The sequence below is a fragment of the Thunnus albacares genome, chromosome 11 (assembly GCF_914725855.1).
Source record: "Thunnus albacares chromosome 11, fThuAlb1.1, whole genome shotgun sequence".
Lineage (NCBI taxonomy): Eukaryota > Metazoa > Chordata > Actinopteri > Scombriformes > Scombridae > Thunnus > Thunnus albacares.
In genome coordinates, this window is record NC_058116.1 from 1,999,684 (window position 1) to 2,014,025 (window position 14,342).

Sequence of the window (14,342 nt, forward strand, 5' to 3'; positions counted from 1 at the left end):
TTGAAATGCCAGCACCACAGAACTAACACAGATTTGTCCTGTTCTTTGTATTTACTGCTGCATTGGTTGGATGTAATGAATGAATGAAAAGGAGAAATGCAGAGGAGGAAAATGAAATTGAAACAAAGAGCTTCTGTTTCCACAGTAAGTCAGTTGAGCGTTTGTTGGTTATTTATTTGTGCTTTAGAACTTAACCACCATGAAACAATCAGAAAATAACATATTTCTCTTATTCACTCTACTGCTGTAGGCTCTCCTTGCTCGACCACCACTGCTCTCTCTCTGTCTCTCTGTCTCTCTCTCTCTCTCTCTCTCTCTCTCTGTCTTTCTCTCACTGGTGCTCTCTGCTCTCTCGCACTATCTCTCTCGCACTATCTCTCTTTTTCAGCTGCAGAAAACACAGCTTTTGTCGCTGGGTCCTCATTTGATGCTCCAAAATCAAAACAAGGTCAGAGTAGGTGTGACAAGTTTGACATGCCTCATAACGCTTTTGGTGCGCATTCAGACATTTCAAACAATACTTCAAAATGCGCGCGTCAGACGCTTTCAGTGCATTTGGGCCTTTACAAATGTGGGAAGGGAGAACAGTATTAAAATGGGAAAAACAGCCTATGTCTCAGTTACTGTTTAAAGAATCATAATCAACAATTTATAGAAACTTAATTAGTTAATATGTGCTCCTTGGCCTTTGAATTATTAATTGGTTACTAATAACTACGTGAAAATTTTTGGTCAGGTTTTGGTTCAGCACACAGCACTGAAACAGCTCTGCTCAGGATTATGAATGACATACCGATGGCAGCTGATGCAGGGTCCCCTTCTCTCCTGATTATCCTTGTCCTGAGTGTTCCATTTGTCAATGTGGATCACGCTATCCTCTTGGAGGCTGTTTACACTTGGTTTTAAAATGCATTTTGGTGATCTGAAAACAAGTGGAGAGCCGAGACACATCGCTGTTCACACCTGTGTCTGTCATGCATCTCCAAGGTGCCCAGCTGACCACTTGTATTGAGATTTTTGTTACTGCCTACATCACTTCCACCAGAAGGTCAAAGGGCCCCACGCACTGTTATTACATCAGTCACGAGATAAGTGCCAGATTTGTTTCGCACAGGCTAGCTAAGAAAACAAAAATGTTTCAAGAACTAATATACGTGTACAGGCTGTTCCAACTGTTAAGATTGGCAGGACAAAGTCATTTGGTATTGGCATGCTGTCATCAAAACAACTACCCCGTCCTGCATTGATGATGTATTTTCCTGTTATGACCTTGTCAGGGATGCACCAGGTCACATTAGTGTTTACACTACAAAAGATACATGGTCAAATGTGCCCCAGACCACCTCGGCAAGTGGTTGGAATGATCGGATCACAATGCGTCTTGGTGGTTGCTTATACTTGTATTTAGTCCCGTCCACTTGTGATTCAAGCCCCAAGACATATTTTAAAACCAAGTGTAAACAGGGTCTTAGAGCGCCTCCACACCACCATTAGCAGTGTCATCAGCAGACATGGGATTCCTTTTCATTACTATGCTGATGATACCCAGCTGTACATCAAAACTGCCCCAAATCCTGGATGAGCACAAATATCCTTCAGTTGAACGGCAGCATAACTGAAGCTCTCCCTGTTAGCACTCCACATCAGGTTCAGTCCTCCCCTATACCTCATCTCACCTTTAACCAGGACCAGGACATACGCCTTTCCTCCTCAGTCTCTAATCTGCATGTTAGGTTTGACCCTCATTGTGGAGATTGGTATCCAGTTATTTTAATACATCCATGCTTTTGGTCTTTGTGCTGACTAAGACCAAAAGAAGAGAGGACATTGTACCTGTTTTAAAGTCTTTACACTGGTTGGCTGTTTTCGAGAGTTCTTATGAGGCACTACATGTCCTTGCACCAGACTACCTCTCAGAAATGCTTTTGGTCTATGAACCAGGAAGGCATTTCAGATCCTCTGGTTCTTCTCTTTTAGTTGTTCCACAAAGCAGAACAAAAATATTTGGCGATGCTGTTTTCAGCCACTACGCTCCGAGCCGCTGGAACAGCCTTCCACAGGATCTGAGAGGAGTCGAAAATATAGGTATTTTTAAACATAAACTAAAGACCCATTTATTGAGTCTGGCTTTTATGTAGTGTTTTATAATTTTATGGTTTTATTATTTATACTTATTTTATTTAATATTATCATTATTATTTATTTTATTAACATTTTTCTTTTTTACTATAGTCACTTTTAATCAATTTATTTTGTGTAGTATTTTATTTTTGTAATTTTTATTGCCTGTATTATCTTTTATTATTTATTGTTTATTATCTTAATCACCTATCTTTTATTGATGTCTGATTCAATTAATGTTTTGTTCAGTTGCTTGTACAGTACTTTGAATTGCATTTGATTTGTTTCAAAGGTGCTATATAAATAAAATTGATTGATTGATGATTAACACACAGTCACAGAGGAAGAAAGTCTCATCCAGACACATTGATCTTGCTAAGGTCTTGCTCTGAAGATTGAAAATTACCAGCCTTATCATTTCAAAATTGTTAAATACTCAAAAGTATTAAGAGTGACCAGTTATAGTAAACATGCGCTTCTTTCATTTAAGTTTTTATTCACTGAAGTTTGTGGCTGCCTGCCACTCTGAAACAGCGAGGATGGGTCAAATGCAGAGGATGAATTTCCCCACAGAGATTAATCAAACTTAACAAAACACAGAGATGACTATGAGAACAACAGCACCAAAACACAAACAAGACATTATCAATAATAACACCCAAACAAGAAAATTGTCTTTTTGAGTCAATGTTGTCATTTTGTCTCAAATCTCAACAAATAAAATCAATATTATCTGCATAGACAGATACCACTAAATGGAAGAGAGAAATACTTTTTTGGAATTCACATGAACCCTTTAACAAGATGTCTGTGAAGATTCTCAGTCATCCAGGTCATGGTTATCCAAGGAGGGTTGAATCGAGGGCATCTGGACTTGATTGTAGATACTTGAAGACGTCCGCCTCTCATCCAAGGGACAGGGAGTCTCAGGTATTTAAGCTCTGTGGGGTTGTTATCAAGGTCATTGATACTGTACCACTTGGTTCATTAGTGCTCCTAGCTGTTTGTAACAACAGTTTTTAAGAGTCAGAGTCATGTGAGTCAGGAGACTTAACAACCATTCACGTTTGGCCTCATACAACAACTTCAATGACTGTCATTTACAGTTGGCCTCAGGTGACTCCAACAACTCTAACCACTGTTGTTACAACCAGCCAGGAGCACTAACGAACCAAGTGGTATCAATGACCTTGATAACGACCCCATAGAGGTTAAATACCTGGGACTCTCCACCAGTTGGTTAGAACTGAAGAAGTGCCTTGGATGAGAGGCAAAATGTCTTCGAGTATCTACAACCAAGTTGCCCTCGATTCAACCCTCCTTGGATAACCCTTTAACAAATTCATCTACATTTCTAGCATGTGGTATCTTGTGTCAAGACCATTTTAAAAAACTGAAGAGGTGTGCAGTATTTTATAGCAACCTCACCTTCTAAAAATCATCTGCTCTGATTTTTCAGGATCATTAAACCAGAGCAGAACCAAACAAATTCTACTGAGTCCAAAAACAGATCCTACATTGTAAAAATCCCAAATATTTGTTTCCTAAAATACTTATTTCAGTTTTTGGAATTACTTAAAAATGTTCTCATTAAAAGCAAACTTATTTGTTCCTAAACTTTCTAACCATTTTCTCTTCATCCTTTAGTGTTTGGATCCATTCATCGTTGGTGTTTTGTAGTTCCTCAGTTGTTCCAGGAAGCCAGGGTTGGGGCAGGAGGCAGGCCGAGCTGACTTGACCAACAAGAGGGCGTCATCAAACGACTGGTCGTCACATGACATTAGGTAGCCAATGACCACTGCCGGTGCCCGTGATACACCAGCATTACAGTGGACCAACACCACACCTTTCTAAGAGGGAGAAGGATGTAAATGTTAATATATTAAAGCTGCATTACTGATTTTTTGCCCACTTGGGGGCAGAAGATGATAAACACACAGTCAAGACAAACTGTTTCCTTATAAAGTTGATGTTCTAAATGTTCCATATTCCTCACCAGCAGGATGTTGTCTGTCTGCTGTTTGGTGCTGAGCAGGTAGTGTACAGTGGGTTTATCAGAGCTTGTTTGCTGAAAACAGCTGCTGATGGAAATGACGCTAATGTGAACACTGAGTGAACCAAACAGTGAAACCAAAACTACAACATAAAATAGGATAAAAGGTTTTGCAGAGTTAGTGAGAACTCTGTGGGGTTGTCACTGCTAGCAAGTCCTTTCACATTACATAGTCATTTCTATAAAAATATTGATGATATTTATAGTTGGAGACATCCTCAAGCTTTTATTCTCTGATCTGGTGACACTAAACAGTTGTTCAAGTCCACAACCATCCTAACCTTTGACTTTAGAACATTCACCTCAAGAAGCTTCCTGAAATAACTTAGATTGATCTTCTGAGACACACCAAACGTAAATAGTGTATCATTGTGTTTTTAGGAGTCAGTGAGTGGAAACTATGACGCTGGTGGGATTCATACATAAATTGAAATGATACTCTTTGAACACTAGAGGGCTATAGATACCAACATAACAAGGTTGCTGCTCTGAGTTCAAACCTGCCACGCGAAGCTTCACACCACAAGCTTCATCTTTCAGATGCTGCTGTTTACTTAATAGATGACTTGTTTGTTTGTCAGTGTCTTTGGATCCTCATTAGCTTCTCCATTACAGCATGTACTTTTCCTTCACATGGAAGATTTACAACACAGCTGTGTCCCAGTTATCAGGCTGAACCACACTGCAAGGTTGTCTTCACTGCAGCCAGAACCGAACTGATATCAGCCTTCTCATCTGAGCTGGGTGGGATGGAAAACAGGACTTTTTCCCAAAATGTCATTGTCCATTAAGGCAGACTGTTAAACATTCAGGCTCGGCAACTTTTGTATTTTTTTCTTTGCACCAAAAGCCAACAAGTTAAAAAAAATGATGAAAACCTGAGTACATACCTGAACCTGAACATTCGAGTAGAACAGACCTGAAAATTGTGTTAATCTGGGTAAAAACTCTAAAAGTCTAAAACTAAAAAATTTTAAGATATGAATGAAAACAAATCCAATACTTCTGAGATGTACCCTCAGATTTGGGTAAGAACTGGGTAAGAAGATAAGAACAAAAATGTGGATAGAAACACAAAAATGTGGGTACAGACAGAAGAAAGTCGGGTATAAACAGTAAAGTTTGTGTGAAATGCAAAATTTCTGGAAAAAGTCAAAAATTTCACAAAAACCCAGATACATGGGGTGCAATTTTCCTGAACTTTAGGGGTTTTGTCTTAAAAGGATCCAGAAGCTCAGAAAAATACCTGAAAATGTGAGCATTTTTTGTAATTTTGTAATTTGTGAAAGGCACCCCAGAATATTTGACTACAATTTTGAACTCATTCACATGATGCTGTTGTGGTTGTTGTTGTTGTCATGACAGCATCAATAACTGAGGGTCATTACCAGCCAGATGGCTTGCTGGGTAATCTAACCCTGCATTTCAAAGTAAAAGCATCAATTTGATTATCGGGGTTGGAATTACCACACACACACACACACACACACACACACACACACACACAGAAACATATCATAATGAACACACAAACTTCCTGTAATCAAACACCCCTAATGACTGCCTAATGATTCTGTGTGTGTGTGTGTGTGTGTGTGTGTGTGTGTGTGGTGTCATGTTAAGGTGAGCCTCAGACTTCACTGCTAAAAGCTTGTATGACACTGAGATCTGATCTGTGTGCAGTTTAATAAAACATGAACAAAACTACACATCTATTATTCAAAACAGAGAAGGAGAGGAGAGGAGGAAACACTGGGAGGAGAGGAGAAATGAGGAGAGGAGAGAAGATGTTGAAACATGTGTCCCATGTCAACACTCCCTGTTTTTACCCTTACATCTGTGTACTTCTACCCATAATCCCTTAGCATTATGGGATTGTTTCTTTGACTTGATCTGGCCATTTGTTTCCACCTGAACTACAGCAGCTTTCACCTTCCTTGTTTTTTTCTTTTCCAGTTTCATTTTAATGCTGCAGCTCCTGTTTCTGTGTGTTCACAACAATACTTAAGCTAGTCATTTTGCACACAATTTGTGACTGCACCATAGCAGTTTAGAGATGGGCATGGCATGAGGGATCTTTCTGCAAAGTCAGACAGGATGTTTGAAGAGGATTCACTTTTTAATATTGTTTTATTTAAAAAAACAATTTGTAAATTAATCGATTTAACATTTTCTCTGTTTCCTATCATAGAATCTCTTTAGGTTTTTCAACTGTCTGTCAGACTGAAAGAGCAGTTTGAAGAAACACTTTAGACATTTAGCTTTATTTTGCAACATTTTGTACACCACTTGATTGCGTCATTGGTAAATGCATTGATATATTTGTAAATAATGAATATAGCTGCAGCTCTATGATGCACACACACATCAACAGTGATGCTTTACCTCACTGCGAGCCTGCTGGATGAAGTCACAACAGTCCTGGATGTGAAGCAGCAGATCAGTGTCGGGATGATCCAGAATGCTGACAGTCTTATAGATGAACAGGTCAGGAAACACGTTCTCCACCCCGAAGGCCACATTCAGAATGTGAGACACCTGAGGAAGAAACTTTAACATTATAACTATAATCCTTGAGTGAAAATGATGACAAACAAACAAGAATAACATGGCAGTAACAGTAACATCCAGGCAGTTATGAGCAATACAGCAGTGTCCTGTTTTGCTTGTAGAAAATCTGTTGTTTTACTGGGTTTTCAGGTTAGTAGGAGAAAAAAAACTAACCTTGTGTTTTCTCAGAGTGCCAAAGTCATGTGCAGCATCTTGAGAACCTACACACACACACAGTGAATTACTGTAGTTAATTGGTTAGCAAATTCAGGATTTGTTTTTGAACTGCTTTGGTACAAGACGCTGTCCAGGGTGCTGAACCAAATAGCCAGCCTGAAAGGGACAATCTGCTGTGTCTGTGCACAGCGTCTACTGCAGGTCACAGGGTCATTTATGTTCTACCTGTGAACCTGTGAGCCCTGATGGGTCACATCTCCCCCAGTCCTCCCCCACGTCTGGGCTCATGTTACCATCTACTCAAGCTGGGACGCATGAGCTCAGCAGTTATCTGTGTTGGTGGACTGAAGGTGACTTCCAGAACAGGGTGGGGGAAGGGGTGGACCTATCCATCACTTGGACTAGCTGCTGGTGGGTTCATGCCCCTTTTTGTCTTTTTGTCTTTATTATAGAAGAGTATTTTTTATACCGGTGCCTTAATGAAGAAGAGTGATCAACCAAAAAAGGTTCTTGAGTCACCTTTTATATGTTTGTTCTGGTTATATTTTAGCATCTGATATGAATATTCATCTTTGGATTCATTTATACTGATGTAAATTGTGTTTAAATGATTTGTTTAGTTTTCAGTAAACTTGGTCAGTCAGTCACTCAGTCAATTGGTGAGGTATTTAGTTAAGAGGGGGACACACATTTGGGAGTGTTTCCTGTTGTTGGTCTCAATAATTATTGGGCCAATTGTAGTTATGATTTGGACATCATGACTAACTGGAATGAGCGCTATCCAGTTTGGACTAGTTTTACCACAATTCACCACTTCATCCTTTTTCATGTGTTTCTTCACCTTATCTACACAAATTGAACCAAAAATGACTGAAGGCAATTTGTTTTTTGATGCAAGTCCATTTCTGTCCGTTCTCACAGAATTTAGGGGGTTGCCTAATGACTCCAATGGTGGTCAACAGTGGTTAACAATGATTTAGTTTGGTTTCTGTGTTTCCAGTCAGTCACTGTGTGTCTCGTTCACTCACCCAGCAGCAGGTAGGGCTTGACCGTGCCGACCTGCAGGTCCCAGGAAGTGTCAGGTACATATCCCAGCATCCTCTCTGTGGGGACAGGGTCTTCAACCACAGTGATTGTAGAACCCTTCCAGGTCTCGATGATGCGGCGGCCACTCAGGGATGTCACACGAGTACACTGCTTTTTCAGTCGTGTCCGAGAGAAACTCTGGATCTCCTCCGCCAGGGACTGCATGACCAAACCAAACTGGAATGAACTAGACTGTGCTGAACTGGACTGGACCAGGCTGGAGTGGACCTGAAAGATAAATAAAAGGCAGTTAGATGATACTACTCATGTCAGGCCTGGAGTGTAACAATTTTCTGTTTCTGTTGCCAATCATGCATCCTTATCTGCAACTCGGTTCTGTACTATGTCCTATTTTGTTTGCTTTGTATATGCTCCCCCATGGGTAGATAAGTAATTAAGTAATTTAAAAGTTAATCTCATTAGGGCGGGTCATCCACTAATCGGTTTCGATTGGCGGTTCGATTCCCGACTCCTCCAGTCTGCATTTCGATGTGTCTTTGGGCAAGATACTTAACCCTTAATTGTTCCTGATGGCTGTGCCATCAGTGTGTGAATGTGTGTGAATGACTAGATTTCCCTTGATGGGCAAGTTGGGACCTTGCATGGTAGCCCCTGTACCCATTCAGCGTATGAATGTGTGTGAATAGGTGTATGTGATTCATAGTGTAAAAGAGCTTTGAGTGGTCAGAAGACTTGAAAGGTGCTATACAAGTACAATCCATTTACCATCAATGCTGTAGAGATGATATTCAATTTAATATCAGTTTTAAGCCTCATAATGTCAAATTTTGTTCTACATAACTGCATGAACTCTATTAAGAATTAGACAGCATATAGTTTTGTTAATTAAGAACTTAATCATTCTTATTCTTTATTCTTATTGTCAACAAAGCCTGATTTATTTTATTCCTCAGTACTATAGAGACTCCATTGTTTTCCAAAGACTATTAAAAACACATCAGTGAGCCACACTGTTTCACTAGGTGACATATTGCTTCATTACCATGAACACACACACTGTAGTTTATTTTGACTCAATCCCACATACACTGTCCTGCTGATTTAAATACATTGTATGTATAATAATCCACCACTGAAAATAGTCCCCCAAAAAGCACCATTTATTCCTGTTTGAGTAACATTTGTTAAAAACTACAATGGCCAGCTGCTTTACAATTTTTTTTAAAACTCATACATTTGTAAACACATTTATAAAGATTTACATCCTCTGTAGGAACTAATGGGCTTTGGACTGAGTACCACAGACAGGGTAGGAATCTCAAGTATTGAGAGAGGGATTAGTCTTTGGTTTGTTAACAAAAAGACAAATGTAGAATTTCGCCAACCTCATTCTTTGAGCTCTTATTTGTGCCCCAGTAAGCCTCGTCCCTAAGGTGACACTGTTGTTTGTCCCTGATTATCTGTTAAATTTACCCTCAGAAATCTAGATGTCACTATTTTTTTTTCTTTTAAACTGAGGTACTAGGCCAAATTAATCTCAAGCAGAGATGGAAATGGTCCATCACACATTTTATGCCTTCCATTTTTGATGAGTGGAACTTTCTTTTCACCTGCCTTAACAAAACATCCCTGGATTGCTTACAAGTGCTCCAGAATGTTGCTGCAAAGTTTTCAACCAGGTTATCTAAAAGGTCTCATGTGACACTGATCTTGATTTCTTTTCTGGCTCCTCATCAAATGCAGACTCAAATCCAAGATCTTGCAGGTGATCACTTTTTGCTCTATTGGTCTGTAAGTTGCTAGGTCCACCACTTTGGTCCACACTGACTAAAATATCTCAGTTACAGACTAGAGGGTTGACATTTGTGAGTGAAATATCTTGACAACTATTTGATGGGCTGCCATGGAATTTGCTACAGAAATGGATTCATTCGCTTTGTGTTTAGCACATGGTAGCATACTAAAACCCTAAACTAAGATGGCGAACATGGTAAACATTACATCTGCTAAACATCAGCATCTTCACATTGTCATTGTGGGCTTATTAGCATGCTAATTATTATTAGCTGATGTTAGCATTCAGCTCAAAGCAGTGTTGTGCCTATTCCAGCCTCTCAGTTTCTGTATTTTTTTTAATTTTTCAGTGTGTTCTCATTGATATACCAAAGAAACAAAAAGGAAAGTAGACAATAATTTCAAACTTCTTTTGGCAACTGTGATCAGCATCTTTATATAATATTATTATGCAGTAACATAATTTGCAGCATCTGTGCTGTTATGGTTCCTTTCAGGATTGGAACTAAGTCTTGCCAGTCAATTTGAACAAATATCTCCAGTGAACTTAGCATCAATAAAAGTCATGTAGATATGTTGATGTTACATGTTATGTATGCCTTAGTGACACAGTAGCCTGTAGTAGTGGTGAACATTACAACACAAATTCTAAACTGTAAAGTCACCAAAAGTTAGAAACAAACTGAATATTTTAAATTTGACAGTGAGAAGTTCAGCTTATACAGCGGTTCATTATTTTGTTGATCCTACTGTATATGATAGTTATGATTATTATTAATATAGATAACATGACCATCAGGTAGATCCAATCAGGTAAGCATTCACTATTCATTTCAGCTAGAACAATAATATGAGTTCAGAAATAAGTCAATAAGACCAAATGTCATGTACTGTATGTACATGTATCCTATATGTGCAAGAAACCTGTTTCTTCAGATGTTCAGCTTTGGTCCGGCTCAGCTCAGAATGACTCTCGTTCAGCTGATGGCAGATAGTCCAGTTTAAACCCCAGACACCAAACTAGAGTGGTGATCCAGCTCACTTTCCAGAAAAGAAACACACTTCTCCTCTCATCTCTCTGGTCCAGGTTCCTACTGCTGACTAAACCTTGCCCACGTTAGACCAGGTCAACAACAAATCTAGTCTTACTAGCTGTAGTCCTGTAGTCCGTCTATCCCAAGCGGGCTGAACTGTGAACTGGACCAATTTTGCTGGAGGTGAGACTGAACCGCTGCTGTGTAACATGAGACCTGCTGCCTGTCCATCTCTCTAGGGCTCTGTAACAGTGACAAAACTACCACATACATAACTAATAATACAGACCTATACTATAGTTAAATCAATAAAGATTCTTTGACATGTATGGCAGATTAACATGGCATGTTTTGTTGTTAGCGCTCTTTGATCATATTTGAGAAAAAAAGGGTAAAGGTAAAAGTATTTACCCAGTAAATATATGGTAAATTATAGTATATTATTACCACTGGTAATAAGTAGGTAAATACAAAGAAAACTTCCACTATTACCCATCAACTCAACTAAGTACTGTGTAGTTGTGACTGGTTTAGATTGGTAATAACTCAGATATAATTTTATACTTCCCAGGAAAGTAGGCAATCAAATCTTAGAAACACGTCTATTATCCATCAATTCAAGTTAGTACTTTCCAGTAAATTACTTTTTCTTATATAGTTATTGTTCATGGCTACACCCATTTATAAAGTGTTTATTAGATTTACCGTATACTTACCTGGTAACAACCTCTGCAGGAACAGTTTTCCTCTAGTGTCATGGCACATTCTTCTTAACTAGGTACATTCTTGCAGATGTTTTACCATATCCTTTGTAATAATTATTCCATTGTGCATATAATTGAATGCAATCATATCTGAGCTATTACCAAGCTAAAACGGTCACAACTACACGGTACTTAGTTGAGTTGATGGGTAATTGTGGAGGTTTTTCTTAGTATTTCAGCTGTAGTTTCTTTGTATTTACCTACTTATTACCAGTAGCAATTATCCAATAATATACTATCATTTACCATATATTTAATGGGTAAATACTTAATTCTGTTATGATTGTGTTCCAGTCTGGCTCTAGTTCCTTAGCTGCCATTATCCACCAGTCCACCAGAGACCCTCGGCTTTTTCTCCCTGTGATGTTAAGTCTGGACTGAGTGGGAGAAGGGCAGTTACTTTGAATATTAAGATGAACTGACTGTTTAATCTTGCATTGCCATAGATGCCCTTTATGTTTATTGATATATTCTCTATTGATATTCATGGATAGATTGAAGGGGAATCTGTAGGTGGACAGAAGGTAGATGTTCTTTAAATATCTAACACGCTAAAATGATTCGACAGTATCAGTCTGTCAGATTTTTGTTGTTCCGTATGCTGGTTTCATTTGTATGTTTGAAAATTAAAAATGTTTGTGTAACTTATTGAAGAGCGGATTTGTTCCTGGGATTTTTGTTTGCTCTGTGTTTTTCCTCCTGTCCTCTCAGCCTGATTTTCCCTTCACACTTCCTTCCACACCTGCCCTGCATCAGTCTCATTAGCCCTGCCCTGCTCCCTGTGTCTTCCCCAGCCTGCCCTTGTGTCTGCCACGTGTTACTTTTTGTTTCATTAGTTCAGTTTGTATTTAAGCCCTGGTTGTCAGTTCAGACTTGTTGGATCCCTTGTTCGGTCTGCTCTGTCCTGAATCCTGCATTTGGGTCCATCTCCTGCTACACACAAATTAGGGAAATGTAAAAAGAAGGATTACCAAAAAAAAGTTACTGGCACACAAACACAATGAGACAGACAACATGGTATACATAAAACTTACTTTCATTGTGATGTCATCATAAAATAATGATATATAATATCAGGGTGTCAGCGAGGATAAACTTAAAATATGAATGGCCTGATAGGTGATGAATTTTATTTCCTGTGTCTTCCACTAGAGGGAACCACATTCCTGCTTTTATGATCCGCTAATAGACTTCAGTTCAGTAGACACTATGTCTCTCCTCCGTTTACAGGTCAGGTCAGTGGCCCTCTCACTTAATTTGTAGATAAACCAGCTCCTCCACTCTGCCAGGACTCCTGCTCTTCTAACCGCTGACCTATCTAGAAATGCCTTTCTTGCTCATCCCTGTGAGATGGGCCTCCACTACACACAGTCCCCTTGCTGGTGATAATTGCTACTATTATCATTATTAAGGTGGTGATGAGTTTGATGTTTATTATAATTATTATTATTTACCTTTTTCTTTTTTCTCCTTTTTTCATGGCAACACATACAAACTATACACATGCATACACATTAGGTATCATAAGGGTATATTCATTTATATGAGAAAAATAATTTTGAAAAAATTAAGAAATATACATAATCATCTAATTTTATTTTCTTGTTTATTTACTTCTCTTATTTATTGATGTATTTATTTATTCTATCCTCCTCCCATTTACAATGAAGCTTTAGAAACTCATCCCAGTAGGGGTGGTAACAGGGCTGCACCTCAGAGCAGTTTGAAGACAAAGGACATTTGATTGAGACTGTTTTCAAACCCATAGTGGGTTTGTTCTGGTCCTAATCAGTGGATGAGTAAACTGAGTAAACCTTTTGTGGTTTCTCTGTACAAAGATTCAACCAAACTAAAATACTTTGCTAAAAGCCCTGTGAGAACATTCACTCCACTCATTTGTCTGATGTGTTTGCGGTGGGAGCGAGAACGTAAACACAGAAACTAGGCCCTGAAGAATTGTTAGTCCAGGTCGGACCTCGATTCATTTTCTGGCTAGCTGCTAGCAACTGTTGATTTTGCTCACTCATATATTCCCAGTATGCAAAGCATGCCTGGCTAAAGGAGCCATTGAGCTCAAACTTGCAGAGTACGCCTTGTAGTTGGGTTAGATCACATTCCCATTGCAAACTAACTGCTCTAGAATTCCATTGTGACCACTTCCTCTAAAAGGTCTTGCGCGGTTGTTGTGTTCAGATGTGCCCAAATGAATTGTACCAGGGGGGGAAATGAAAAAGAATATGCTTCAACTGAACTAAACGATGATGGAATAAAACTACACTTAGATATCCCCTCCCATCTCTACAGACCAGGCTTGCTCTCGAGAGTCTGGGGGCAGCTCTAGCCAGATGAGGGGAAATACAGGAAAAAGCAAAGGAAAAGAGTGACAAATATCCTATTGTTATAGTAATAATACAGCTGGCCTGACACAGCTGCTGAGGTTTTAGGATGTAACATATAATGCATACAAGTGCAGACCAGTGTGAGCATATATACACACCATGCTTTACATGTACATGTAATGATTTATGAAGAATAGTGGAATAAATCATTTTTCAACTGTCTTTTAAGAGCGTGTATTTTTGTGTTTCTTATTGAGAGAAATGTGAATGTGTGATTTGATACTCAAAACTTAGACATTAGAATGAATTTAAGTTAGTTCTGCTTCCTGCCTGGCTCCATCTCATCACACATTCATGCTCCCTTTAGATTGTAATGACCCCATGACCTTTCCTCCAGTGCCACCCTCAGGACAAACTTTACATTTTTAACTCCATGACTCTACTGGTAAGGCTCTATAGCTAC

General features: G+C 39.0%; 1 protein-coding gene across 2 annotated transcripts; it reads right to left on the reverse strand.

The window, feature by feature from the left end:
* Positions 1-2,621: 2,621 nt before the first annotated feature.
* Positions 2,622-11,105, reverse strand: dusp19a (dual specificity phosphatase 19a). 2 transcript variants are annotated; one of them, XM_044366208.1, is made up of 6 exons: positions 10,667-11,105; positions 7,930-8,215; positions 6,899-6,945; positions 6,560-6,712; positions 3,748-3,971; positions 2,622-2,706 (listed from the first exon to the last, which is right to left on the reverse strand). In XM_044366208.1, exons 2-5 carry the CDS (start codon positions 8,150-8,152, stop codon positions 3,765-3,767), a joined length of 630 nt encoding a protein of 209 aa, XP_044222143.1. In that variant the 5' UTR covers positions 8,153-8,215; positions 10,667-11,105; the 3' UTR covers positions 2,622-2,706; positions 3,748-3,764. The 2 variants fall into 2 exon arrangements, with proteins under 2 accessions (XP_044222143.1, XP_044222142.1); XM_044366207.1 differs by having other exon boundaries at positions 2,641-3,971.
* Between the last annotated feature and the right edge of the window lie 3,237 nt (positions 11,106-14,342).

What these genes read in the sequence shown, in the direction of transcription:
- dusp19a (XM_044366208.1), bottom strand. Translation starts at nt 8,152, where the DNA reads ATGCAGTCCCTGGCGGAGGAGATCCAGAGTTTCTCTCGGACACGACTG. An exon ending in CAAGCCCTACCTGCTGCTGG is followed by an intron (nt 6,946 to 7,929) that starts GTGAGTGAACGA and finishes GTGTGTGTGTAG; the next exon opens with GTTCTCAAGATGCTGCACAT. An exon ending in TCCAGCAGGCTCGCAGTGAG is followed by an intron (nt 3,972 to 6,559) that starts GTAAAGCATCAC and finishes TCTCCCTCTTAG; the next exon opens with AAAGGTGTGGTGTTGGTCCA.